General features: G+C 33.1%; 3 protein-coding genes across 6 annotated transcripts; 2 read left to right on the top strand and 1 right to left on the bottom strand.

The window, feature by feature from the left end:
• Positions 1-2,017: 2,017 nt before the first annotated feature.
• On the top strand, positions 2,018-5,542 carry LOC117107226 (peptidyl-prolyl cis-trans isomerase FKBP2-like). The gene is made up of 4 exons (XM_033248842.1): positions 2,018-2,205; positions 4,236-4,348; positions 4,623-4,705; positions 5,054-5,542. The coding sequence occupies exons 1-4, from the start codon at positions 2,050-2,052 to the stop codon at positions 5,113-5,115; spliced, it is 414 nt and encodes a 137-aa protein (XP_033104733.1). The 5' UTR covers positions 2,018-2,049; the 3' UTR covers positions 5,116-5,542.
• Positions 5,543-5,939: 397 nt separating this feature from the next.
• LOC117107224 (exonuclease 1-like) lies at positions 5,940-16,873 on the bottom strand. Of its 4 annotated transcripts, none has more exons than XM_033248838.1 (16): positions 16,733-16,873; positions 15,648-15,840; positions 15,398-15,517; positions 14,757-14,880; positions 14,167-14,304; positions 13,658-13,870; positions 12,627-12,814; positions 12,069-12,165; positions 11,705-11,885; positions 10,760-10,982; positions 10,068-10,383; positions 8,857-9,605; positions 8,619-8,823; positions 7,932-7,989; positions 7,104-7,236; positions 5,940-6,522 (listed from the first exon to the last, which is right to left on the bottom strand). In XM_033248838.1, the coding sequence occupies exons 2-16, from the start codon at positions 15,806-15,808 to the stop codon at positions 6,384-6,386; spliced, it is 3,045 nt and encodes a 1,014-aa protein (XP_033104729.1). In that variant the 5' UTR covers positions 15,809-15,840; positions 16,733-16,873; the 3' UTR covers positions 5,940-6,383. The 4 variants fall into 4 exon arrangements, with proteins under 4 accessions (XP_033104729.1, XP_033104730.1, XP_033104731.1 ...); XM_033248839.1 differs by having other exon boundaries at positions 8,619-9,166; positions 9,227-9,605; XM_033248840.1 differs by having other exon boundaries at positions 5,940-6,505; positions 8,619-9,605.
• Positions 16,874-16,949: 76 nt separating this feature from the next.
• LOC117107225 (coiled-coil domain-containing protein 42 homolog) lies at positions 16,950-23,574 on the top strand. Its single transcript, XM_033248841.1, has 9 exons — positions 16,950-17,154; positions 17,473-17,530; positions 17,937-18,113; positions 18,834-18,991; positions 19,782-19,864; positions 19,978-20,150; positions 20,339-20,449; positions 22,184-22,300; positions 22,811-23,574. Exons 1-9 carry the CDS (start codon positions 17,069-17,071, stop codon positions 22,943-22,945), a joined length of 1,098 nt encoding a protein of 365 aa, XP_033104732.1. The 5' UTR covers positions 16,950-17,068; the 3' UTR covers positions 22,946-23,574.
• The last annotated feature ends 2,916 nt before the right edge of the window (positions 23,575-26,490 follow it).

Here is a 26,490-nt window from a genome sequence, read left to right as displayed (position 1 = left end):
GAGAATTTTTTATTATTTATATGGTAACAATAATAATATCAGCAAAAATTTAAACAATACATAATGTTAATGCTAAGACTAATAATTAATATTAAAACTAACGGTAATAAAGACAACGATAATAATAACAATGACGCCAATAATAACACCAATAATAACTAGAAATTGCAAGTGAAGTGCTGCGAAGTACAACTGCATATAAATGTTCTTCGAACAAAAACTATTTATGTGAGTCAAGTGAAAATAATGAATAATAAAAATATAACCAATAATATCAGACACGACCCATTGTCTATATTAGAACAGCGTTGGTACCGTGTATGCCAGTCTACAACAAGCGTCACCTAAATGTAATAATTAGCACGCTGAAATAGGCTAGTAAATAAGTTTAACTGGGTTCGTAAATAATATTGGCCTCAAAATATTGTGGCATATTGTGGCTGAGACATGGGCCGATTAAACGTAGAAATAGGAAACCTAGAAATATAGTAAAAACGCTGATTAGTAATACTCCAGCGTCGCGACATGCAGACGTTGGTACGAGTAGGTTAGTTGTGGTCCAGTTGATTTGTGGCCGAGTTGATTTGTGGCCGAGTTGACTTGTGGCCGAGTTGACTGTGGCCGAGTTGACTTGTGGCCGAGTTAGATCGAATTCCGCTAGCTAGGTCTAGGCCTCTGCCTAAGAAAAGACTAGGCGTAGCTGGCTAGGCTAGGGGCGCTAATGCACTTTAGTACTCTACCCAAACCGTAATATTAAGATAGCAAGACTGGAGTTGAGGTTAGGGTGTAGTACCAGAGGCGGAAATAAAAAAAAATAAAAAAAGAAGGAAAAAGAAAAAAGTGATAGCCCAGAACGTCGCAAATGTTATTTTCTGGCATCTAGAACACAAAAACTTTGCGGTAGAATGCCCCCGGACCCCCTAGTACAGTGTTGTCTCAATCGGGTCCCCCCCCCTTTTTGGACATCTCTGGATCCACCCCTGAGTACTAACTAAAGAAAAGTGCATACTTCGAGGCTTAGGCCTATTACTAGTGCATAATAGACCTTGAAGTAGTGAATTTTTCCAGCTTACTAAAAAGGAACCTAAAACAGTGCTTAACAATGTGTATTTAAAAATTATATTAAAACTACATAATAATATTATTCCAAATATTTCTGTTTTATATAAACATCAGAATATGTATCAAAAATGGAAATAAAACAAACAAGAAAATATTAACCTTGTGTCTGCTTCACCTCAAGAGTATTGTGGGAATCTATTTGTGAGAATGTTTCTTTCCACAAATTATACTCTTTACAGTAAGTTATGCAACTCAAAAAATAAGCCTAGCCCAGCAAGTGAGTGATTTTGTCGGGCTTATGAATATAAAAGAAGGCAGAAACGGTAATTCAAGTGTATGGTATATAATTATAAATATATTGATATGTTTTATATGAAAAATATAAATATAAAAATACTATAGTATATATTTCCTTTATTTTCATTCATCATATACCATTCAGTATATTCATTTATAAATACAGTTATGTATTTTTATAAACATGATCATAACATGGTAAATTGAAACGTAACAGACAAAAAAACAACGTATCACAATCTATTGACTATACTTTTTCATAAATAAGGAGAGGGGAAAGTCATGTATTCTATTATTGGGATTCTTCAATTTTGAAAAATATTTTCTGCACTGTCAGGCGGGTACATCTGTCCTGAAGCAATGGAATATTTAGCATTTCAACTGCCTGATCAATTGTTTATAGTAAGTAATAGTAATGCTTCAATAAAAATCCAGATACCTGAAATAAATAAGTAAATATTTATTGTACATGAAAGCAATACTGTACTTTGTGCAGAAGTATAACATTCAAGGCTACATTAAAGAAGTTTATTAAAGGCTTAAAATGGACTACCACTGCGGCATGTAGTGTGGGATAATGCTCAAATGGCGCTCCATACAAATTCCGCGCTGCCGAAGTTGTCAGCGGCCTGGACCGAGGTAGTAGACAGGCACTAAGGTTTAATATTTAGATTTTTCTTTTTACAGAAAATGATGAGGAGTTTGCTGTTTACATTTTTCTTAGTCATCACTCTGCAAGGAATTGCTGGTGAAAAACAAAAAAAGTTACAAATTGGAGTTAAAAAGAAAGTTGAAAACTGCGAAAGGAGAAGTGCAAAAGGTGATGTACTACATATGCATTATACGGTGAGTGTACGGTGTAAAGACAAATAAAATTAACTATTAGTTTCATGTCTGGGATTTGAAATTATTTTTTGTTGAGGGTATTTGCTATTTACTATCCTAAGTACTAAGGCCACTGGAAATGCTTTACAATGGTTTTTGTCAACGCTTCTTAAAAAATTGGTAAGGGATTTTTGTCCTTCACCAGAATTTGGGTCAAAGACCGCGTGTCTATTTAAAATACGGATGCATGGAGGTCTGCGACGATTATACGCACTCTGTGATCGATTAAACATGTTGCGACATACATGAGTTGATTGGCCGAGCGGTTAAGTCAGGGACCGTAACCTTCAGCTCTAATATCGGAGCTGGATCGAACAGCTCATTCACCAATAGTTTCGGTGGTAGAACAAGTCTTCTTGGATAAGGACTTTAAACCGTAGGCCCAGTGTATGCATTTGGCTCGTTGCACTTTAAAAGAACCTAGTACATCCTATGAGAAGAGTAGGGGGTTACCCCAGTGTACTGGTCCATTAAGTCCCCAGTTGTAAAATGGATATGCCATGTAGGACAGTGATTAAGTTCACTTATTGGCATATCCTTGGCGCTCGTGCCTAAAGAAATGAAATGAAAGTGAGTAGGATTTTTAAGAAAATTGAACAAAATTGAACCAATAGTATCGTCAGCTGTACTTTTTGATTTCTTACCTCTGTTTTTTTTATGACACAAATATAAACGATGAATTTTTTAAAATGCAGGGCCTAAAATCGAGAGCGGGCGGTTGACGAGAACCATGTATTTCTAGCGGCCTAATGGAAATAGGCTGTTAAACAAAAATTGTTATATATAAAAGAATCAAAATGAGTCAGTCTCTGTAATGTATACTTTGATTTATATTTTCACCTCTGTAGGCTTTGACAATAACCTTTCAGATTATGATTATTTTTATTTTGAAAAATAGTAAATTTTTTTCATGAGGCTCCAAAATTTGATGTAAAACTAGTAATTCATTTTATTTGGCCTAACAACTGTAAGTATAAGAAAACGCATTGAATTTAAAAATATTAATTTCAAGTTTTAAACTAAACTACAATTACTAGTACAGTACTTCAAATTAGAAGCCTTCCATATCAGATTTTGTTAAAATGAAAATTTGCATTAAAACTAAGTAACTCATGATTTATTTGGATTGAAATGCATTTGAAACATATCCCACAGGAACAAAAAATTATAAACAGATAAATCCCATCATATAACTCATTCCTGGCTACTAATCAACATTTATGCATTTAAGGAATAGGCATAGTTTTAGCCTTATTATTTTTTTTACTATTTTATTATTATTATTATTATTATTATTATTATTATTTATTATTATTATTATTATTATTATTATTAAATGGATTATCACTGAGTGTCATCATTAGTCAATTTATTTACCTTTTTTATAATACAGTATGACTTTGTCATACATTGTTATAATATTTTGAATATTTATATTTTTATTTAGTAATTTTATTTTTGTGAAAAACCTACAGTTTTATATGTTGTCATACAGCTATTGATATCACCATCACAATTGCTTACCACCAACTATAAAGTACTCCATTATTAACACTGATAGATATTATTTTCAGTATGGGTGATATGCAAGATAACAATGTTAATAACCACAAAAAAAATTTTAGCTTGAAAAGTAGTAGATTAATCTTTAAAAACAAACTGTTGCAGTGGTACAGTTAATAGTATGTATTTCAGCTGTTGGGAGCAGTTGAGGCAGCAGTTGCATTGGTCTCTCAACCTCGAGGTCAGGGGTGCATTTTGCTGTGTTCTTGAACAAGCCACTTTACCTACGTCTGTCCCTCTCCTTCCAGGTGTATAAATGGGTACCCATTTGGTTCACTACTGAGGAGGAAAAAGGCAACATGGAAAGGAACTGGCCACCCTACCACATAATAGTGAGCTACTTACTACGATGGGCTAACAGCTCATTCCCCTACGGTCAATAAGGAACACAGGATTATCTTTACCTATATTCTGTTTATGTATTTCAGGGAACATTAGAAGATGGTACAGAATTTGATAGCAGTATTCCAAGGAAGCAACCTTTCACATTTACTTTAGGAGCTGGACAAGTGATTAAGGGTTGGGACCAAGGTCTTTTGACGTAAGTTTTTAGGTAAAGATATTCTCACATCCTAATTCAAGTTTTTTAAGCATCATTATTATATATTATAATTATGTTGTTTATAATGGAATAAAAGTTAATTTGATTGAATCTACTGTACCTATACATGTATAATTTTTTTTTTTTGGGAAGGTGGAAGGGTTAGGTTTACTTCCCCTTGCTGGCTCTCATGTCTGTTATAGTTATTGATATTGATAAAGCAAAGTATGATGTCATAAGTGTAAAAATCAGTTTTACTCTTTTTACTCTATAGAATGTGTGTTGGTGAAAAGAGAAAGTTGATAATTCCATCTCATTTAGGCTATGGTGATAGGGGTGCCCCACCAAAGATTCCAGGTAAGACATCACTTGACAGTAGGAAGTAGTCTCAACACTCCTCCAAGAATTTTTATGTATTCATTGATTGTTTACACATTAACTCTATCTCTTATTACATGGGCGTATGCTAATTTTGGCCTTGGGAGTGTGAAAAAGGACAATGCGCAACTATATCTCAGAATGTGTAATTAAATGCATATTCCGATGAAAAATTAATATTCATTTTTAGTATTTTAACCAACTTAATGGAACTAAGATGCTTCCCTCAGTCTATGCCCATTAATTCATCATATGTAGTGTATAGACTACAGTAACTAAATATCTCCCATTACAGCATCGAATTATTGTTCTTTTGTTTTCTTTCAGGCGGTGCTACACTGATCTTTGAGGTGGAACTACTGAAGATAGAAAGCAAGGATGAACTGTAGGGTGCTTTAATGCTTAGGCTCAATTTCTTAGACAAGTATATTGGACATCATTCAACATACTTCAGTTTATATGTATTCTTAGTCAAGGGACACGATTTAAAATTTTGTACTGCTATGTGTACTCAATTCTACTGCCGTATTCTTTTACATTTTATAAGTTGGGTTTTTCAAGAGGTCTCCATGACGACATATAATATAGAAAAATGGAGGTTATTTGGATGTTGAGTGAATAGAACCACTTGTTATATCTAATCAATTCTGTTCTTTTTGTCATTTTATGTTTTGTGGTTATGCTCAATTATGTTCACATTGAAGCCTTGCTGTAAGAACAAGCCATAAGCCAGGGGCTTACTGATAAATCCATGCATCCATCCATCGAGATAATAATTACAGTGTACTGTTTCAATAAAATGTGAAAGTACTAGAATGCTTTAGTCACTGATTTATAAACCAAACCGTCAAGATGATGAGGAATGTTTCAGTTTCAAGTGGATATTCCCGAAGATTATAGACTTGCAAGGGATCCGACTGCCCTGTATGCATGCAATGAAACATTAAAGGTAGAGTTTGAAACTCGAACATGCTTTCTATTGACGAATGGAGGAAATAATTATTTCCTTCATGATAGACGCGGAGTTCAATGTTCAATACTCTGATATCCCCCTGCCCTGGATTACCTAGGCACCGTATACTCACAACCAAATTTACATAATCTTTATGTTGTGTAGAATAGATGGCAATATCTAATAATTATTCAGTACAGTACTTGTGTATCAGTGGAATCATTCGTTTTATCAGCGTAAAAAAACAACTAATTTATTTGATTTTTTTTTTGTTTCCTTTATTTTAAACAATCAATTAAAACACTTTATTGGTAAATTTCATATCCATATAAAATTATGCAAGTTTCTGAAAGATCATAGTCCACCTACAAAATTTGTTCAGTAAGTTTATACAGTAAATATAAATGGCCTTAAATTCACTTTATAAAATTAATTGATCTATGATAAAATTTGGCTGCTTAAACTAATATTTGGCACTGAAATAAATGATCTTAAAAACTAATTTCATATTTACCCTTACAGCCTAAGGTGAAACTGATCACCATATAGCAACACAAGATTATATTAGCACCAAGTTTAAATTTTGTAGTATAAAATTATTTGTGCGGTTTTGTCTCATTTCCAAGGAGTCGCATTTCCAAGGAGTCGGCAAGACTTGGACAGGTCATCTGGTAAAACCAATAAAACGGTATGCGATGAAGTTGTTCAAATGAAGATATTCCTTTGTACTTTAGCGCCCTCAATCAATCTAACACTTGTCACCGACTCTGGGGTGCATTCTGGTGCAGTATTCACAGGTGATAAAAGTGGTTTGATTTTCAGCTTGTCTGGACACTCTGAAGACCTGTCAATTATTTTTTAAAATACATTAAGTAATTTGTTGCACTGTACTGTAAAGAAATATTTAAGCACCAATTAATGGATCTTTAAATAATTTATTCCTACTTTATGATCAAAATTCTGGTTTTCCCCCATTTCTGATACATGGATGTTTCTTTTAAAATGAGAAATTCAAATTTTTATTTTAATTGTTGTGGTTTTCGTGGTCTACTGGGTGGAACTTTATCTTCAAAAGTTCTTTATGAACCAAAGGTAAAGATATGTATGTGGCAAATAAGACATAGAAGTTGCATTGTAACACATTTTATTAATAAATTTTAATGGTAAACGTAAAATAATTTTTTTAATGGTTTACTTAAATTTAAAGTACTTAGTGGTGACTAGTATACACTAATCGCTAATATAAATGTTATTATTGTTTTTAATAATATTTTAAAACAATAAAAAAAATAATTCATAATGATACATCATTAAATGTCAATCATAAAGTAGCCAACTCCTTTTGCTATATCTGTCGAAAGACCATTGTTAGTACAGTAATTGATTTTTTGAATGAAATTTAAAAACAGTAATACAGTAACTCACATTTTGGCTGAGCTAGCAAAGAATTTTGTCATTTTGATTTGACGTGTGCTGTTCTCATCAAAAGCTTTCCTCTTGGTACCATTACGTCTGCGCAATCCAACATTCTTAGAGGGTCCTATATGACTGGACAGCACTTTAAATTAAAGATAATCACAAACTATTAGTGATGGATCCAGGGTGTAGCGAAAGGCCAGCACAGATACTCCCTTCCCCAACCCCCCCCCCCACCTTCCCAGGAAATGAAATTTGAATGTGAAATTTCTTAGAAGAGATTATAGTGGTTGAACCCTGGAGCTATGCACAAGATTACCACTTCTCTGCCCAAAACTGTTATTTCGCAATGGTGTTCTGTGACTGGAAATCACAGGCCCCTTCAATTAAAGATCCCTTTTCTGTGGTACCAGATTAACAAATGTTTTTTATCTTTATTATTATAATTACAGACCAAAGCTGCTATTGACCATGGAAACCCAGGCCCCTTCAATTAAAGATCCCTTTTCTGTGGTACCAGATTAACAAATGTTTTTTATCTTTATTATTATAATTACAGACCAAAGATGCTATTGACCATGGAAACCCTGGTCCCAAAATTGGTCTTTAATTGGAGGGAGACCTGTAATTTCAATGAACTACGGTATATAAAAAGATAAATGGAAAAAAAAACCTCACAATGGCATTCTAGGAGAATCATAGTCCCATATGAATAGAAAGCCTTTAATTAAAATGAAGATAATTTAAATAATACCACATCATTTTTGTTCCATGGAAGTATAGCAAAATGTAACACTAACATTTAAAAAAATACTAATTTTGGTAATTTGTTCTCACCTAAACTAGATACTGGTGTACAGGGTGCTGACTTCCTTTGCTGTAGTCCACATCTGACCTGAATTAAGCAATAAATATACTTTTTATACATTTTATGTAAGCATAATTTTATTTTGCTTAATTTACTAAATGTTTATATTTATTGATTTAGATTATTGTATTTTTATTTCATTTCATCCATAGTATAAATACCAATAACTGCGCTCTATATGAATTAAGACTTAATGAGTCTTATGAAGTGTAGTTGTTTTGGTTGTAAGAGAAAAAAAAAAACCAGAAAGAAATTCAACCAAAGACCTTAGGATTGAAGGCAAGACTCGGCACCACTCTTTGCACACATGCTTTTTTTGTTATATTACAGCAGTGGTTCCCACACTTTTGCATTCGCAGACCACTCGGGACATGTTAAAAGTCTTCATGAACCCACAAGTGTAAGTTTACTCATTCTCAATAATCCACCAACGGGATAAAATAAAGTACAACACCAAAGATTATTATTATTATTATGTTAATGATTGGCAATTCGATGTTTATCACACTGTTGTATGAGAAAAATAATCAACATTTTTTGCAAACCCCCTGCAGACCCTTCTAACTTGGCAGATCCCCAATTATTTTTCACGGACCCCAGGTTGGGAACCACTGTATTACAGCTTGCTTCTCACATACACTTTTGAAAGTAATTACCTTGTTTTGTTTCATCGTGGCACTAGTTGACCTACTCGTGACCTCTTTATTGCCATCTGTGTTGGTCTTATTTGTAAAGTATGAACTAGTGACGCAATCTACGGAATTGTTTGTGGATACGCGACCTTGCGAATTCCCATCAACATTGACAATGCTTAGATGATCAGTGTCAAATTGTGGTAGCCTGGGTTCACATGGCTCGGAATTTAAGGAGCCCATATTGGAAGGAGGAATAGAAATACTCAGGACACTTTCCTGACTCGATTCATTTCCTTCATAAGAATTTTTGAAAGAAATGCTTTGAGAGTTTGGAATTGAGAAGTCAGTACCACCGTTATCCGATAGTGGTGAGTCATTCTGCAACTGAGTTGGCTGAGTCGATTTTTGTTGTGACCGACTTGGCTGTGTTGAATTCTGCTGTGACTGGCTTAGCCGAGTTGAATTCTGTTGCGATTGACTTAGTTGAGTTAAATTCTGTTGCGACTGACTTGGCTGTGTCCAATTCTGTTGCGACTGGCTTAGCTGAGTTAAATTCTGTTGCGACTGACTTAGCTGAGTGGAATTCTGTGGCGACTGATTTGGCTGTGTTAAATTCTGTTGCGACTGACTTAGCTGAGTTGAATTCTGTTGCGACTGACTTGCATCACCATCAATACTATACAAGTCGCTGATCTGGGAGAGTTTGAAAGATGTTTGTGACAGCTCATTATCCGAATCATCATCAACAACTATTACATCTGGATGTTCTTGAACCGTACTCTTTTGGTCGATGTCATTGACATCAACGGGTGTATTCAGGTCGTTATCTGAATTCCTTCTAAAGGAACTCAAGAAGCTTTTGATGCTACTATTGGAATTTTTTCCTGATGGATGTTTACAAGAATCTAGTTTTTTCTCATTTTTGCCAATTTTCCTTTTCCAAGAAAATGCTCCTTTTGACGAAACTGGCCTCTTGCTACTTAATTCAGAATCATATTCATACAGCATGTTTTGTTTTTCTTGATTTTGTTCACATAAAGGCGTATTGGTTCTTGAACTGTCATCCACTTTGGTCTGCTTACATGATGTTCCTGGAACTTGTCTATCAGATGTCAGAGGTGATGACCTTTTGAACTTCTGTAATTTTGACTGAGCCGATTTGGGAATGTTGTTTTCAGCAATTTCATCACATTTGTCATTTTCTGAAACTTCATCTTGCGTTCCTTCTAATTCTGCCAACAGAATCGAAGTGTTTTTAGAGTCGTTTTCACTCTCATCATCTGAACTATTAGTATTTGGTTTGACTGTTGGAGCTGTGAAAAACCTGTGTGAGAAATGTTTCAAAAAAGTAATAAATATAGAAAAAAAATACTTTATTTAAAAATGCATTAATTAAAGTTGAAAAAGACCACTATATACAAGGCCAGAGAAGAAATTAATTTGGGACCAAGAATCATATTCATACAGCATGTTTTGTTTTTCTTGATTTTGTTCACATAAAGGCGTATTGGTTCTTGAACTGTCATCCACTTTGGTCTGCTTACATGATGTTCCTGGAACTTGTCTATCAGATGTCAGAGGTGATGACCTTTTGAACTTCTGTAATTTTGACTGAGCCGATTTGGGAATGTTGTTTTCAGCAATTTCATCACATTTGTCATTTTCTGAAACTTCATCTTGCGTTCCTTCTAATTCTGCCAACAGAATCGAAGTGTTTTTAGAGTCGTTTTCACTCTCATCATCTGAACTATTAGTATTTGGTTTGACTGTTGGAGCTGTGAAAAACCTGTGTGAGAAATGTTTCAAAAAAGTAATAAATATAGAAAAAAAATACTTTATTTAAAAATGCATTAATTAAAGTTGAAAAAGACCACTATATACAAGGCCAGTGAAGAAATTAATTTGGGACCAATTTCAAATATTTAGAAAAAAATGTAAAACAGAAATGCTATTGTTCTTGATGTTTCAACAAGCATTATTGGTTATCTTAAGCTATGAAGAATGAAATTACTGAAGATGACCCAATAAAGGTTGAAATGTTGAGAATTATGGCCATTCTTTTACTATTTGAAGTTGCATTTACTTTTGTTCTTAAATAAACCTTACATAGAAGATACTCTTGATGAAATTACAATTTTAATTAGCAAAATTTTAAAACCCACCTGCTTTTCTGAGTTGCACCCTCATTAATGAGATCTTTGCGTTCTTTTGAAGAGAGCCGTTTAACTGCAAAACGATTCCGTTTTACTTTGGGTTGATCTGATTGCCTGGCAGATTCTACCTTTGAATCCTTTTCTGGCGTCTCAGGAACGGATCTCTTCTTGGATTTTGATGGAGAACCATACATTGATGCAAGATCAGATTCATGTTCCAACGAGAAATTATCTATAAATAATAAAAACAAAATTAGATTATTATTTGTCCACTTTTACAAAATCTGTAATATATGCTAACCAACTATATTAAATATTTACATTGCTTCATTTTTTTTGTAAGATAATTACTTATAAATAATATAAATCATAAATACATTCTCTTTTGCTTAGATTGGTTGGTAATCAATTTAAGGATTTTTTGTAGTAAAATGTAAATTAGTTTGTTTGGTTTTATATGGTTTTATAGATGTTAATAGCTTAATTAATACTTTTAATTGAGCTATTAATCTTTTTTTAAGTTTTGAGGTTTTTAAAATTTCTTAACAGACCATATACTTTTAAGCATTTACTTACTATTTTATTTGTTTATTTATATAGCGCCTTTCTTCAGATACGACACACTATCATCGCAGGAGTAGGCAACCCCCAACAGGTACCTATTTGCAATGCAGATACAAGCGAAATGCACAGCATTAAAACCCCGACCTCGAGGTTGGGAAGCCAAACTGCTTCTTGTGTATACCAAATTTTGCTTGTGTTTACCAAATTTTCTTTTGTTTTTGTATATAATTTCTTAAATTTCATTTCTTATTTTAATTTTAAACTATTAACTGGACCTTAAGGAAGAACAATGTAAAAGTTCATTAAGTATCTAGAATAAAGAAAGATTTCTATCTATCTATCTATCTATCTGTTCCCTGCACCAAGACTTTGAATCTATACAATACTCACTCTCTCTTTCTTTAGATTTCTTCCCTTTCCTTTTGAATGCAGGTGTCCTCACAGTTGTTTGGCTGTTTTTAGTTGAAGGATGCTGTACCTTCAGAGGGTCGTCTGCTCCATATTTTGGTCCTGGTTTGTATTTGTCATGCCAGATACTCAATAGATGACAAGGTGTCTTAGGATCAACATACTAAATCAATAAATAAAAATAAAATAATGTAAACTTCAAAATAATGTTCAAAAATCAGATCATATGGCTCTTGTTACAAAACGTAGACTAGTTTTTCAAATTCTTCTATGAGAAAAAACATTATTTTAAAATATATTTTGCATTAAAGTTGGTTAATAGCTTCCACTTTACAATAGTACAGACCTTCTTTGATTCTGGCACATAGTGAGCAACTTTGCGGCCAGTATTGACGTCTACATTTCCCAACGCCATCTGCAGTGCGACATCATCGTCAATGTATCTGATTTGTTATCTAAGGAACGCTTAATATTTTATCAGAGTTTTCTTATTGCAATTCAAAAATATTTAAATACAATATACCTTAACCATTAGTATTAAATTTTCTACATTTAAAATGTTTTCAAGCATAAAAAATAGGTATCAAGTGTTCTTCAATATTTTACTTTATTACACTTTATTTATACAAAAAAATCCCTTGGCCAAAAAAACAGAAATTTCTTCATATATCTGGGGCCTACTTGAAAAACAAAAAAAAAAAAGAACATTTTTGTAAATTCTTATTTCAAACATATAATTAGCTTACTGGTGGACTAATAGTCATAGTTTGAACCGTGCATGCTCAATATCAAGGTTAAAAGTTAACAATTGAAAAAATTGGCTTACTGAAATTTTAAGTTACAAAAATAACAAAAGAAATTATTCATGAATTAATTATTGATAATTTATGATTTTGAAGGATACTTTCCGGCATATTTGATGTCTTCTGGATTGATTTCAGGTGGGTATGGATTCAAAGGAACGAGTTTGCGTTTCAAGGGATCAAATGCAAGTTGATATAGAAAAGTATTATTAGCCTGATGAAAGCCTTGGATGTAGTCTTCTCCAACAGCTAACTTCATCTTTAGATGCATTGGCATCTTCTTTAACAACTGATGAGAAAGAAATTCAAATTGAAGGCATCCTCATTAAAAACAAAACATGTATTTACTGTAGAACCAGTTTGCACAAACTAATAAATTGTTGCAACCTAAAGAACCCAGGATATCCTTCAAGAAGATATGGATATGAGGCTAACTTTAGTATCAATTCTCAGTAAATTATTAATTATTATTATTTATTAAATGGTTTAGGCTAAGGCCAAGCATATGTACAAACAGCGAACGTAATCACTTTTCTAAGTGGCATATCCCTTTACAACATACAACAGGATGCTAATAATAATGGCGTCATTTTGCACCTGCAGAGTGTAGCCTTTTTTCTGCATTTCTTTTCCTTTTTTATTTTATTTATTTATTTATTTTTATGTAAATTCATCTTATAACAAAAATGACATGGATGGGTAGACAGGCAATAATAAAGATGCAAATACTCTTCGGGGTCACCATCAATCACCACCCTGGCGTATTCCCGGACCTCTGCCTAGGTGGCTTGAACAAAGAAACCGGAAACACATTTGCCCTGCCACAGACGCCCGGGTGCTCAGGAATTGTAATCAAGATAGTGGCCCCAAAAAATAAATGCCAGCCTGTGAAAACCGGGAGAAAAAAGCAGTCGGTTATTGAATTTTGTGAAAATGTTCTACATAAACTAAGTCTCATAATAAGGCTTAGGGAGTTGAGTTGTTTTTGTTGTTAATTGTGTTACTGTGACAGGAGTTATACCCAGGACCCTAGGATAGGCATGCATCTTAACCACCAAGCTATTTGACTCCACAAATATGGTCATGAGGGACCAAGAAACATGGATATTTATTTATTGTAGAGACTACAAACCTGATGAACATCTGGATTTGATGAGAGTAGGAACAGTTTGCGAGCTTTTCCCAGCCCAATCCCAGGTAACGATGAAAGATAATCGCAGCCTGATATGATGCACATATACCGGAACTTATCCATTGTATACTTGGTTCCAATTTTCATGGCTTTATCAAGTCTTGCTGAACTTATTTCTAGTCCATTACCACTTATATCCATTTTGACCACAACCTTAAAATAAAGTTCGTAACAAAATACCTCAAATAAAATCTATAAAATAAAAATAAATTTTAATTCAAATAAAATGCTCTCTCTTGTTCATTACAGTGAACAAAAATAAAATATATGAATTTTATGTATTAAACCAAATCTCATTTTGTGTGAAGGGATTTGCAAGTGTGAAGGAATCCATAAATATGGAGTAAAAAGTAGACACAATCACAGAATTGGTAAACGGGAACAGTCACGCATAGTTTATAGCACCCTCTATGACCTCACGCACACGCTTATACATTCTGGTACCGTACCTTGTCACATCCGAAAGCAATGAGATCTGAATCCTCAGTGATAATTGCTTTTGCTATTCCAACTTTGTTAAGATAGGCAAGCTGAGAGTCCGCTTCATATGGGGCCACGATGCAATCAACTCCTACCGACCTTGCAGCCTGGAAATAATTATAAAGATACAGTGTATCAATAGTTTTCAGTACAATACATTAATGTTTAGCTATTTTAAATTATTATTAAGCAAAAAGTAACTGCTTGTTGCCCAAGCCCAATGGACTACAAAATCTGTCTGAGGTAATCTTTTTTTCTTTTTTTTTTTTTGATGAGGGAGGGGGAGTTGGGGACATTTCTTTCACTAGGAAAAGCCCAAAATTGTAGGATATTTCAAGATGACACTTTTGAAACTAAACCATAGAGTTGAGCATGGTTTTACTGGCTACGCATTGGTTGGTACTGAACACTAGCATTTGGCCTAGGCCTAGAATGAAAAAATATTGTTGACAAACAGACCAACACTTAATTACAAATGCCACTGTTCTTGGGCAACACATTACAGCTAAATATGAATCATTGAGCAATCTAATTTTGAATGTGTTGTGATGATAAGTACCTCCATGACTTCTAATGCCATTTTTGAGGTAATGTTGATGGATCGTGTAAAGCAATCCCTTGCTTCATTCACTTTTCCTTCTCTCAAAAACTGTTTCCCTTTCTTCATAAACGTTTCTCGCCTCCTGTAATAAAAAAAACAAACAAACAAAAGATTAAATATTAAGTACACTGTGAAACTAGTACATAAGATCTATGCTGGTCCCTATCCAGCAAAAGCTAATGATGTGGGACACTCAATTGATACAGAGCAAGCAAAAAAATACAATATAAAAACCAATAAAGTACTGTAGATCTTATTAAATTTTATTTTATAAAAACAAGTGACATAGCTAATATTACATATTGGCAAACAACAGGTTTTTGCCAAAGAAAATTTAATATTTTATATTATTATTACATGTGGATAGATCTTAGAATTATTTAAAAAAAGCTTATTAATAATAAATGAAACATAATATAATGTATTGTTAAAGAAGAAAATTAAAGTTTATGAATTTTAAGATTTAAGATGCCTGGAAAAAAAGAAATTCAAACATACATGAGAAATGGAATTTTTTTTTGTTTACATTACAGATCAATATCATGTGTATTAAATACAATAATTAACAAATATAACAGTTTAATAGTAATGTGACTCACTCTCTTCTGCTGTTTTCAACATGTTTCTTGGAAGGTAAATTGCAGCCGTCAAACACCAAAATTGGTTTTATATTAAATGAACGCAGCATATTGACAAATTTCATACAATAGCGTACATATCTAAAAAAGAAAAAAATGTATATTGTTGGATCTTGATTAAGTAACTCATACATTTGAATAGCATTTTGAGAAATATGTTGAGAACTGTATAAAAGTTCAGTATATATAAGTAGTTTGATGGTTGACTTACTGATCCGTCACCTCTCCTTTAGCAAGCTGCATTGCACAAGCGAAAGCACCTTTGTGCAGCCAGCAATACGTATCCACAGCGACAGTATAACCTGCATATTTCCTGATATTAATTTGCTCTGTGGCATCCTTCACAAATGGTATCAGTCCATGGATACCCATGCTGATTAAATGACTTGGATACCACTCCTATTCTAAAAGATAAGGTCATAATAAAAATAACATTTATTTTTTATTTCATACAATAAGGCCCCATAAAAAAAATTATTAGTTTATCATCCTATCAAGACCAAAAAACTGATGAGGGAGGGAGGTTTTTTTTTTTTTTTTTTTTTTTGATCCTAGATATTATAGAGAGAGCAAGCCTAATATATATATTCATCATTTTTTATATTTATTTATTCGATCAGCATTACAAAACAATGAAAATATAAAATTAAAATAGGACTATATTTTGTAAAAAAAAAAACAAAAAAAACTGGATAGAGGCCATACTGTAATTTGTAAAGTATTTTAATTGCGCAAAATCCATTGGTTATTAATATTATAATTATATATCAAGAGATAGGTCCAATTTTCGACGAAATCTGAGCGGAGATCCATCCGTGCATTTTTACTGAAATGCTGGATTTCTAGGCATAATTTTTGCCTGGATTATTCCCTGCGCAGGCCTTATTTTACACATACTACTACATAGTACAGACAGTCTCTCTGGGACAGGGGTAGCTTCAGATTCAATTTTATTTTTCCATATGGAAATAGCTTAAACAAATTACATAAACATACAATAAATATTTAAAAATAAATAATATGTATACAGGCCTAGAGACGTAGGGCGAGACCGCACTCGCTGCACTGTCACTGCCCAGCCAGCCATGGACCACCATGCAGGTAGTCATCGCACTCACCTAACCACCACCAGGGCAGCCCAGACTCCAGGCAGAAGGAGCAGGGTACTGCTGCTCTACCCTAGTCTTTAAAAAATACATAAGCTAAAACAGTATCGCATTTAACTACAGATCATACTTAAGATAAATATTCTTGACAATGGCTACTCCATTACAAGTAATTTAATATTAAAAATACCTTTGATCGAAAGTTTTAAAAACCATTCAAATCCTCATCACAACAAATCAAGTTTCGCGCGTCTTCTGGTGTTAGACAGTTAGTTTATATTGTCCAGTCGTCTAGTGTAAAAAACACCACTGTAATCACCCCCTCAACGAAACAACACAACAGGTGATTCCCAGAATGGTTCTGTCAGCTGACCAAAGTTGTTTAGGTTACTTGGTAACCTCATTTACATACGAAATTGATTGATTTTTGATTTTGGTTTTTTGTTGGGTCGGTGCGTGGTTCTCCGTATTGATATTAAAATTTGTTTGTTCATTTAATTTTTGTTGTGTTTATGTTGATTTCAAGATGACTTCTACTCAGTTTCGGTCATTGGATTTGGAACTTGACCCGCAGAAACGGAGTATTTTTGTGACACAGTTGGGGGAGCGTGGGTGAGTACTTACATTCTACTCAGTCGTGCTAGGCCTAGCTAGATAGTCTAGCTCCATGCCTTGTCATGTGTAGGCCCTAGTAGAAAATAGGCCTAGGCCTCTAGCTTTTTTAAAGCCCTATTATTATAATTGTTATTAGCTTTGCCAAAGTAAAATGACGCGGTTTAGATGATTGTGTAGGCCAGCCGAAAAAAACACTTCTGATTTAATACAAATTGCAATGTTTACAATAAAATGATAAATTAAAAGTTAAATAAATGTATTTTTAATTTAAATAAATTTTCTTGGTATGTGATGATTCTCATATCTAATTTTAAGGTTTGAAGAAGAGGAGGAAGAAAAAGAAGATATCAATAAATATCCAATTGTGAAAGAGGTAAGATTACATCAAGATCCAATAAAATGATTAGGACTATAAAATATTTTCTAATAATTTGTAACAAAAACTTGAATACATATTAAAACCAATTTTTTTTAGTTAAATACAATAAAATTTTATTGCTATTTTTATTAAAACAATTCTTATAGTAAAACATAGCATATATCCATGCTGTTTTGTAATTGATCAAAACAAGAAAATGATTATTATGAAATGCAGAATTACCAAAATTATTACAACACATTTAGGAACACTCACACTAATTTATTATTATATAATAATTAAATAAATATTATGGTTGTAATATATAACATCATAGAAATGACTAAAATCCTGAACATTGAAAATACAAACTTAACTATAGGAATCATGGTATATGTATTTGATTTATTAAATGTTGTAGTCGGCAGGTAAACTTATTGAAACGGGTTTAAACACCGTTCAGAAGACTTTATTGCTGAAGAGACAGGTTGAGGTTGAGAGGGTGTCACTGGAACTCCAAGCCAAGAGAAATGATTTCAAAAAACGAATGGAAAGTTGTGAACGAAAGCGGATAGAAATGCAAAAGAGACAACAAAAAGTAAGTTGACTGATTTCAGTCTAGCATCTCATAGTGTATCTTTTCTTATCTCAGGTTAAATCAATAGTATCCTTTTTGTATCTTAGGTGAAACTTTTTTTATAATGTCTTTTGCAAACTTTTTTTTTTTTTTAAAAGATCATCAGAAGATGGGGGAGGTAGAAAAAAATAAAATGTTTTCTTATGTAACAAATAGTTTTGACAAAACCATCCAGATGGAGGAGAAAATAACAAATTGATTGGTAAATGTAAACAGTGTAGTAATGGCCTGGGATGGTTAAATGCTTTAAATATAATTATTTTTTTTAGATTTCAAGAGAGCGGACGGGCATAATAAAAAAAAAAGAAAAACTTTTTTTTTTCTGAAATTTACATTTTGTTGTAGCGGTGGGTGTGCAATTGGCCACAAATAAAATCGTATTTTTATTCAAAATCATTGGTGGGAAGTAGGTTTGCTAAACAAGGTATATACAAGTCGTACCTTATGTCCTCTATCATTTTAGATATAAAATTGAAAGATAAGTGTATGTAATCAACAAAAAAAAACCTCAAAAAATAAAAATAAAATTTTATTTGCTCATTTAACAGAACCACATAAGTTACCAACATTTAGTATTCCACAGATAGATAGAAAAATCTTTTAATGATTTGTAGAGGTTTTACAATGTGTGTTATTATCAATATCCATTATATTTTTAACTCTTGTGTATTTAATTTCCAGATGAAAGACAGGGTGCAAAAATTTGAGAAGTTTATTCAAGATAATGAAGCAAAAAGGAGAAGAGCTATCCATAAATATCAAACAGAACTGCGACTGAAAGAACAAAAAACACAAGAATTTGAGATGTTGAAGGAGCAACTAGAAGATCTGAAAGACAGGTGGATAAAAATGTTTTAATTCCATGCATACATTTTTTTTTTGTAAGCTTTATATAGCTTTCATATCCATTTCAAGAAATACTGCTCAAGGTTCTTTTCCTCTTATCATTTGGTACAGAATCGATCATGCACAATGCGAAACACACTACTTACCGTAGGGAGTATACCAAGCACTGGTGTATCTAGTAGTTTGAAATGGGGGAGTGGACAGCTGCTGGGGGAGCGCGAGGTGATTTTTAAGTATTTGAGCATCATTTTTTTGCTTTGAACATTTTCAGTGAGAGGGAGGAAATGGCGGTGAGCATTATTTGGGGAGAAGTCCTCCCTCCACATGCACCCCTAGATACGCATGTAATTCAGCCCTTTCAAGATCATTATCTCCTACCTACTAGGTACCCAGTTATTCTTTGGGTGAAGGAAGGTAAATGTAGATGAAGTACTTTCTTAACACATTATGTTGTATTTTGCTGCTTCTGCTACCGCTGCTGCAATTGTTGACAATGATGTGATACCCAGTAATACTGTAGTAAAAATATGCAAAAATCCTAATTTTTTTGGAGTTGGTCTAGTTTCTGGTACATTCCTGCTTAATAGGACTGCAGAAAACTGTGCCAATTTTAGACATATTTATAGAATTGGTCTGCCTGCATACAGTTTCTCAATCCATTGAGCTAACATCAGTGATCTAAAAAATTAGCCTTAGTAGCTTGGTCATGTTTTTTTCTACATTTTTTTAAATTATTATTTATGACAAAGAGTTACAATGTATATGAATCTGACTTATTTTTAGGCATAAACTACTATGTGAAAAACTTGAGAGGTACAAGAAATTCGAAGAGTATTTGACAAGAGTTTTGGATAATCTACCAGAAAGTAAGTTATCAGCATGATTATGTTTTAATTTAATTTTTGACATTACAAAAAATAATGCTTTAACTTGTTAAGCTTTAAGGTTGTTATATTCATGAGGATTTTCTTCAATTTAGATTATCTTGAGGTGAACAATGAATCGATGTTAACAAGTATTATGGATCGCCATAAAACTTTGACAGCTACTAATGCAAATTTGATTGATAAAGTTGCGAGTTTGTATGATGGCGTCGAGCAAGAAAACCAAACATTTGAAGAGATGAAATACAATCAAAACCAGAACGTTTTAGTAAGTTTTTTTTCAACAAAACAAAAATGAGAACATATATATTATTCACTTTCTCACAATACAGTGTCCCTATTAAGAGGACACTTTTAGGTTATATCCCTTCAATAGGAGCTCTACTGTGCTAATTAATACATGTTGTGATAGTACTTTTTTGTTTACATTTGCCCTCATTTTAATATTTACATTAGGTCATCAACCGTCAATTAGCAGAGCTGCAATCAGTCCAAGAACAAAGGTTGGATGAGACGACACAACTTGAACAAATAGCACTCAACAGACACGACAGCTTCCGACAACAGGTAGAGCTTTCAATTGTTTTGTTTTTTATAATTTGAAATATTTTAATGTAGTTTTAAGTGTAGAGACATAAAATCCTATCATGGCACAATGCACAGTGGTGTATCTAGGTGGGGGAAATAACCCCCCATCTCCCCCTCAATTACAAATATTAATTCTCTGAGTGTAAAAGAACAAATAGTACCTTTTAGTTTGTCTTTTTTAAATAAATTTCAGATTTTAAAAAATTTAATTACAGTATTATTAATAATTTATCATATTTTGCATTTGTTCACTTGTTTTTTTGTATTATCTTTTCTTCTACAATACTTTATTTTAATTTTTATTAGCTTCCGTATAATTGGTATATGTTTTACTTATTTGTTCAGTGAACACTGATTTATTAGGCAGAATTCACAAATGCTGTCCTTAGTCAATGCGTGAGTAACAAAATAAATCTGAACTGTACTGCATTTTACTAAATTTTTTAAATTAATAAATGTGGGTCGGTTATGGAAAAAACATAGGCCATTACTGTTTTATTCTAATTGTGCTTTTTTATACAGTGCTACTAGCAATTAACAGGGTAATCCTAGGGTATAATATTTGATATACAGTAATAGCTTTGTAATGGAGGAAGGGGCTTGCTTGTCAAAAAGGGTATAGGAAGCATTATTTTTTAATAGTACAGGTCTCCCTCTCCCTAATTAAAGACCCCACCAATTAAAGACTACCTGCAATTAATGACCACTTTTCTGTGGTCTCATATTAAGATATGTCTTTTATTTTTATTATTCTAATTCGAGACCAAATCAGCTAAAGACCATGGAAATCCCAGTCCAAAAAGTAGTCTTTAATTGGAGGGAGACAATTATTACAGTAATAGCTAGATGGTGTAAGTAATTGGATATGGATTGTCTAGAGATGTATTACATTTTATATATAATAATACTAAAACGAAATTGTATATTTAACCATGGAAACAATTGCTCATCTCATCAGTAATGCTTGTCATCAAAGCTGTGAAGACACAGAATCGGAATGAAATCGACCTGAAGCCTGGTTTTCTTAAAATCGCTACACTGTCGCTACAGCGTTTTCAGTGCAAGCGTTGTACTGCATACCGGTCCCCGACACAATCCGGAAGGCCCCCCCAATCCAATCACCATCACCGAAAGCTGTAGGGTGTAGCGATTGTATGGAAACCAAGCTTAAATCAAGTTCAAGCTCAGATCTATTCTAATTCAGTTTTGGTTAAACAAAATTTACATATTAAGGAACAAGATGCTTTTAGGTGGAGGGAAGCTGTGGGTGTCTTAGAAATTGGACATGGTTACCCTTTTTTTGTAGTATTATGGTAATGGATAAATGATTGAGTATTTATTACAAAACTTTTGAAAATTTAAATTATGTTGGTGGAGGATGAACGTACTTGTAAAGCGATTTTACTTGGGTTTACATAGCATATGTGTGTACCATTATATAGTGGCATAATTTCCTACTTTTTGTCAAACAATTATGGTATAAATTTGCAATTATTATTTGGTAGATTACAAACTAACTTGGAACACAATAGTTTAGCAACAAATGGCTATGGTAACTTAGTTTATATCTACAAACTAGGCTTTGATATACTGTAAATTGATGGCTTTTACTAACCTAAATTTTTTTTGATTATCAACAGAATGACTTATTAAGTAGAATGAAGATGATTATCACTAACTTAACTTTGTTTTTTTTTTTTAAATTATCAACAGAGTGAGTTATTGGGCAGAATTAAGATGGCGATCACAAACTTAGCAGAGAAGTGCTGGACATCACATAACCCACCAATCGAAAGCGCAGATTACTATCAGAAGCTCACTCAAATCATGGTACTGAAAATTAAGTACAATTTCCATAACTTTTATAAATTAAAGCCAGTCTCCAGAGGAAAACAAAAATTGATATGTTGTACAATTGATTTATCTAAGACACAAAAGTGGTGTTTGATGAAAAAGTGAGGAATGGTTAATTAGATGCGGATTTTTCCAGTTTTTAAATATTTAAAAATCTGTATCTCATTAACAATTCCCGAGTTTTTGGTCAAACAACCTTTTTGTGTTTTAGAAAAAATTGTACAACATATAAAATATTGTTTTACCTCCGGAATTTGGCTTTAAATACAATGGTACCTCAGGTTAAAATATACTTGTATCCTACACGAGTATTCTTTCAATTATTTCCGGAAAATTCATGAGTAATTCTGTATGCTTTATTTGAAGAATAAATTTCTTAGAACTTCCATCAATTTTTCTCTGTTTTACCCTGAGAATGAAAGTTATGGTGGGGAGGGAGGTACTTTTATGTAATGCAGGTAATGGTAATGTATGTTGATTTTACAGGAATATTCCATAGAGAGGATAGGAGTAGAAAAGATGGCCAGAGCAGCTTGGCAGGGCAGTCATGCCAGTGTTAAAGATGAGGACAGAAATAGTGGGAGGAGCAGAACAAGACAGAATAGCTTTTTAAACAAATGATCATCACTTCCCCATGTTGAAATCATTCCCACCGATTTACGATGAATGTATGAATTTTATACTTCTAAAGTATGTGTGAAATTTATATATATTTTATTTACCGTATTCTTTCTAATAAACACCCCGGGGTGTTGCATTTTTTCAAAGGGGGTGTTTATTAGAGGTGAATTGTAAAATCATTAACTACCTTAAACAAGCTGAGCCTTTAAGCAGTCAGTCAGTTTTTTCTTTAAGGAACAAGTCTGTATTTTCTGTGGGTGTTTATAACTGCAAATTTTGAATGCGATTTTGGGGTGCGAAATTCGGGGGGGCAGCCTATACACCCGACTGGTCATCAACCTACTCCTAAAATATTCCAGATCGCGAGCCACTTAGCATCAACCTTTAGGCCCAAGCTATCCAAGGTGATGTGTTGCATTACAAGTATTCAATTGTTTCTAATCGGCTGATAAGTTAAAATTTTGTTATCTTAATGATCCATTCTAAACGTGAGAAACCTCTGTTTACCTCTGTTTAAACTGGTTAGGGTACTCATGAAAGTTTAAAAGCAAATGAAAACAAGGGGGGCATTTATTAGAGGGGGAGCGTTTATTAGAGACAACACGGTATTCCAGTGACAGATCAGAAACTTGATGACAGTAAGTCAATTTTGCAGTGTGATCCTTAGAAATAGTATTGTTTATAATGCTATATATCTTGCTACCCTAAAACCAATGATCAACCCTATAGTATTGTGATTAATAACATAGCAATTTTGCAGTGTGATACTTTAATTATACGTCTTTTTCATGCTGCGGTAGACATGTTCGATCAATGACAAACAATGCTGAGCAGCGAAGCGTAACCAACAGAAAAAACATAGCGTGTCTGCCATATTTTCGTAGGTCATCTTAAACAATCCTTAACAGAGAATCGTATCAACATTAGTTTTTCTTTAAAATGTTTGCAAAGGATATATCTACGTACTGAATGAATAAACAAAAATTGAAATTTGTTTATTCTGTCAATAAAAATAGAATATAGAAGACTAAAAATAGAAGACTGTATTTGTATAGCGTGTGTATAACCATTATTTCACTGTTCGACCTATCTTGTGACTACCAGGGGCGGATCCAGAAATGTCCAAAAGGTGGGGGGGGGGGGCGGAGGGGGGCCGAAAGTTGGGCCGATTGAGACAACACTGTCTTACGGAGTCCGGTGGCATGCCCCCGCGAAATTTTTGTGTTCTAGATGCCCGAACATAACCTTTGAGATTCTTGGCCATCATTTTTTTCTTTTTCTCTTTTTTTCTTTTTTTTTTTCCTTTTTTTTTCTTTTTTTACCTCCTAAAAGGGGCCGGGGCCGGGCCGGCCCCCCTAAATCCGCCCCTGACTACCCTGTGTAATGGCATGACAGTCTCTATTTACCACATAACATGATTTGTTAAAAATTATCGTTGTTATCAAAATTGCATTGTTTGTTATCGATCAAACATATGTACTACGGAGAGAAAGAGGCATATTCAATCAATCAATCAATCAAAATTAACATTTATTTCCTTCAAAACGTAAATTACAATATTCATTGAAATGTAACAAATAAATAACATAAGTATTGAAGGGGGCACAATTCCGAAAAGCAGAGCTTGTGATGGATGTGCCCAAGACAATTAACAACACATTAACGAGAAAAAAGACAAACATTTAAAAGGATAATAATAATAATGAAAATAGAGCATTTCAAAATATAAATGAAAAATTATTATGAAAAACATACATAATAGGAATTATAAGGGAAAAAAACTAAAGCTACTGTTAAATAATAAAATAGTTAAAAAGTCAACATATGGAAAATTATTTAATCAATATTATTATTGATTAAATAATTTTTCACTTTAGAAATGAAGATTTTTTTGGATGGTGCATCAGAAATGTTTAGAGGGAGCGAATTCCATATTTTAGGTCCAGTATATCTAATATTATGTTGAAATGAAGTTTTTTGTGTTTGGGAATGTGGAGTTTATTTGAGATTCTGGTACTATAGTCATGTAATTCGTTATTGGGTGCAAATATAGAACGTAAATGAGATGGAAGAATGGAGTTTAAGCTTTTATATACAAAAGAACACTGTTGAAGTGTATTAAGATCTTTAAGATTTAATAGTTTTAAAGAATGAAATAAGGGATCAGTACTAGTTCTTAGTGGGACGCCAGAGATTATTCGTATGATTTTGTTTTGGAGTGTTTGAAGTTTATTTAGATTAGATGGAAATGTGTTACACCATACAATATTGCAGTATGACAAGTATGGAAGAACAAGGGAACAATAGAGAGTACGGAGGATATTATTGGGAAGAAATGATGCCAATCTATATATTATACCAATATTTTTGGCAATTTTGTTTTCAATTTCGAATATGTGGGGTTTCCATGATAGACGACTATCAATGGATACTCCAAGGAATTTAGAGTGATCAATCAAAGGAAAAACATAATCATTGAGTTTGATCTGCAGCTGACCTAGTTCAATTGGCTTTTGGGAACTCCTAAACAATACATAGTTGCACTTCTTTAAATTTATAGTGAGGTAATTTGCCAGAAACCATTCGGATAATTCTCCCAAGCTTGCATTCACTATACGAAATAATGATTCTAAATTTTTATTTCTACAAAATATAGTCGTATCATCAAAAGAAGGATAATAATGCTGAAGAATTATAAATATCATTTATATATAAGAGAAACAAAAGGGGGCCCAAGAGAAAGCCCTGAGGGACACCGCAACTAATAGGCAAGTAATCAGATTGTGAGCCACCATACGTTGTGCATTGGTAGCGGTTAGTCAAATAACTCCTACAAAAGATCGTGAGGAACTCCACGGATACCATAGTGATACAGTTTGGAGAGTAGGATTGAATGGTTAATAGTATCGAACGCTTTTGATAAATCAATAAATAAACCTATTGCAAACATATTGTTTTCAAAAGCATCAACGATTTCGTTGGACAAGTCAATTAATGCCATAGGTGTGTCAAAGTTTTTACGAAACCCAAATTGCTTATCAAAAAGAATATCGTTTTTTTAAATAAAAGCATACGTTCTATTGTAAATAATACGTTCTAATATTTTGGAGAATGCAGTAAGAACAGATATTGGTCGGTAATTGAACAATGAATCCTTCTTACCCATTTTGAAAATAGGGGAGACTCTCGCTAATTTCAATTGATCTGGGAAAACCCCATTTTTTAAAGATAAATTAAATATATGGCAAAGAGGTTTAACTAAAAAATAAATTGATTGTTTTATAACTGGCTAAATTCGTCAAGTCCCTGTGCTTTATTAGTTTTAAAGCCATTAACAATGTCTATAATTTCAGTGTCCGATACTGGAAGCATAAACAATGAATTCAGGGTAGGTTGAGGTAAATATTTATTAAATTTGGGTCGGTTTGTCGGCATTTTATTAGAAAGGGTTGGGCCTATTTCAACAAAAAACTTATTAAACGCATTTGCGATTTCAGTTGAATCTTTCATAGGTTCACCGTTATCATCTATTATTACATCAGTGT

The sequence above is a fragment of the Anneissia japonica genome, unplaced genomic scaffold (genome assembly GCF_011630105.1).
Source record: "Anneissia japonica isolate Jap-2015-1 unplaced genomic scaffold, ASM1163010v1 scaffold967_len435762_cov181, whole genome shotgun sequence".
Classification (NCBI taxonomy): Eukaryota; Metazoa; Echinodermata; class Crinoidea; order Comatulida; family Comatulidae; genus Anneissia; species Anneissia japonica.
This window is presented reverse-complemented; position numbering and strand designations above follow the sequence as displayed.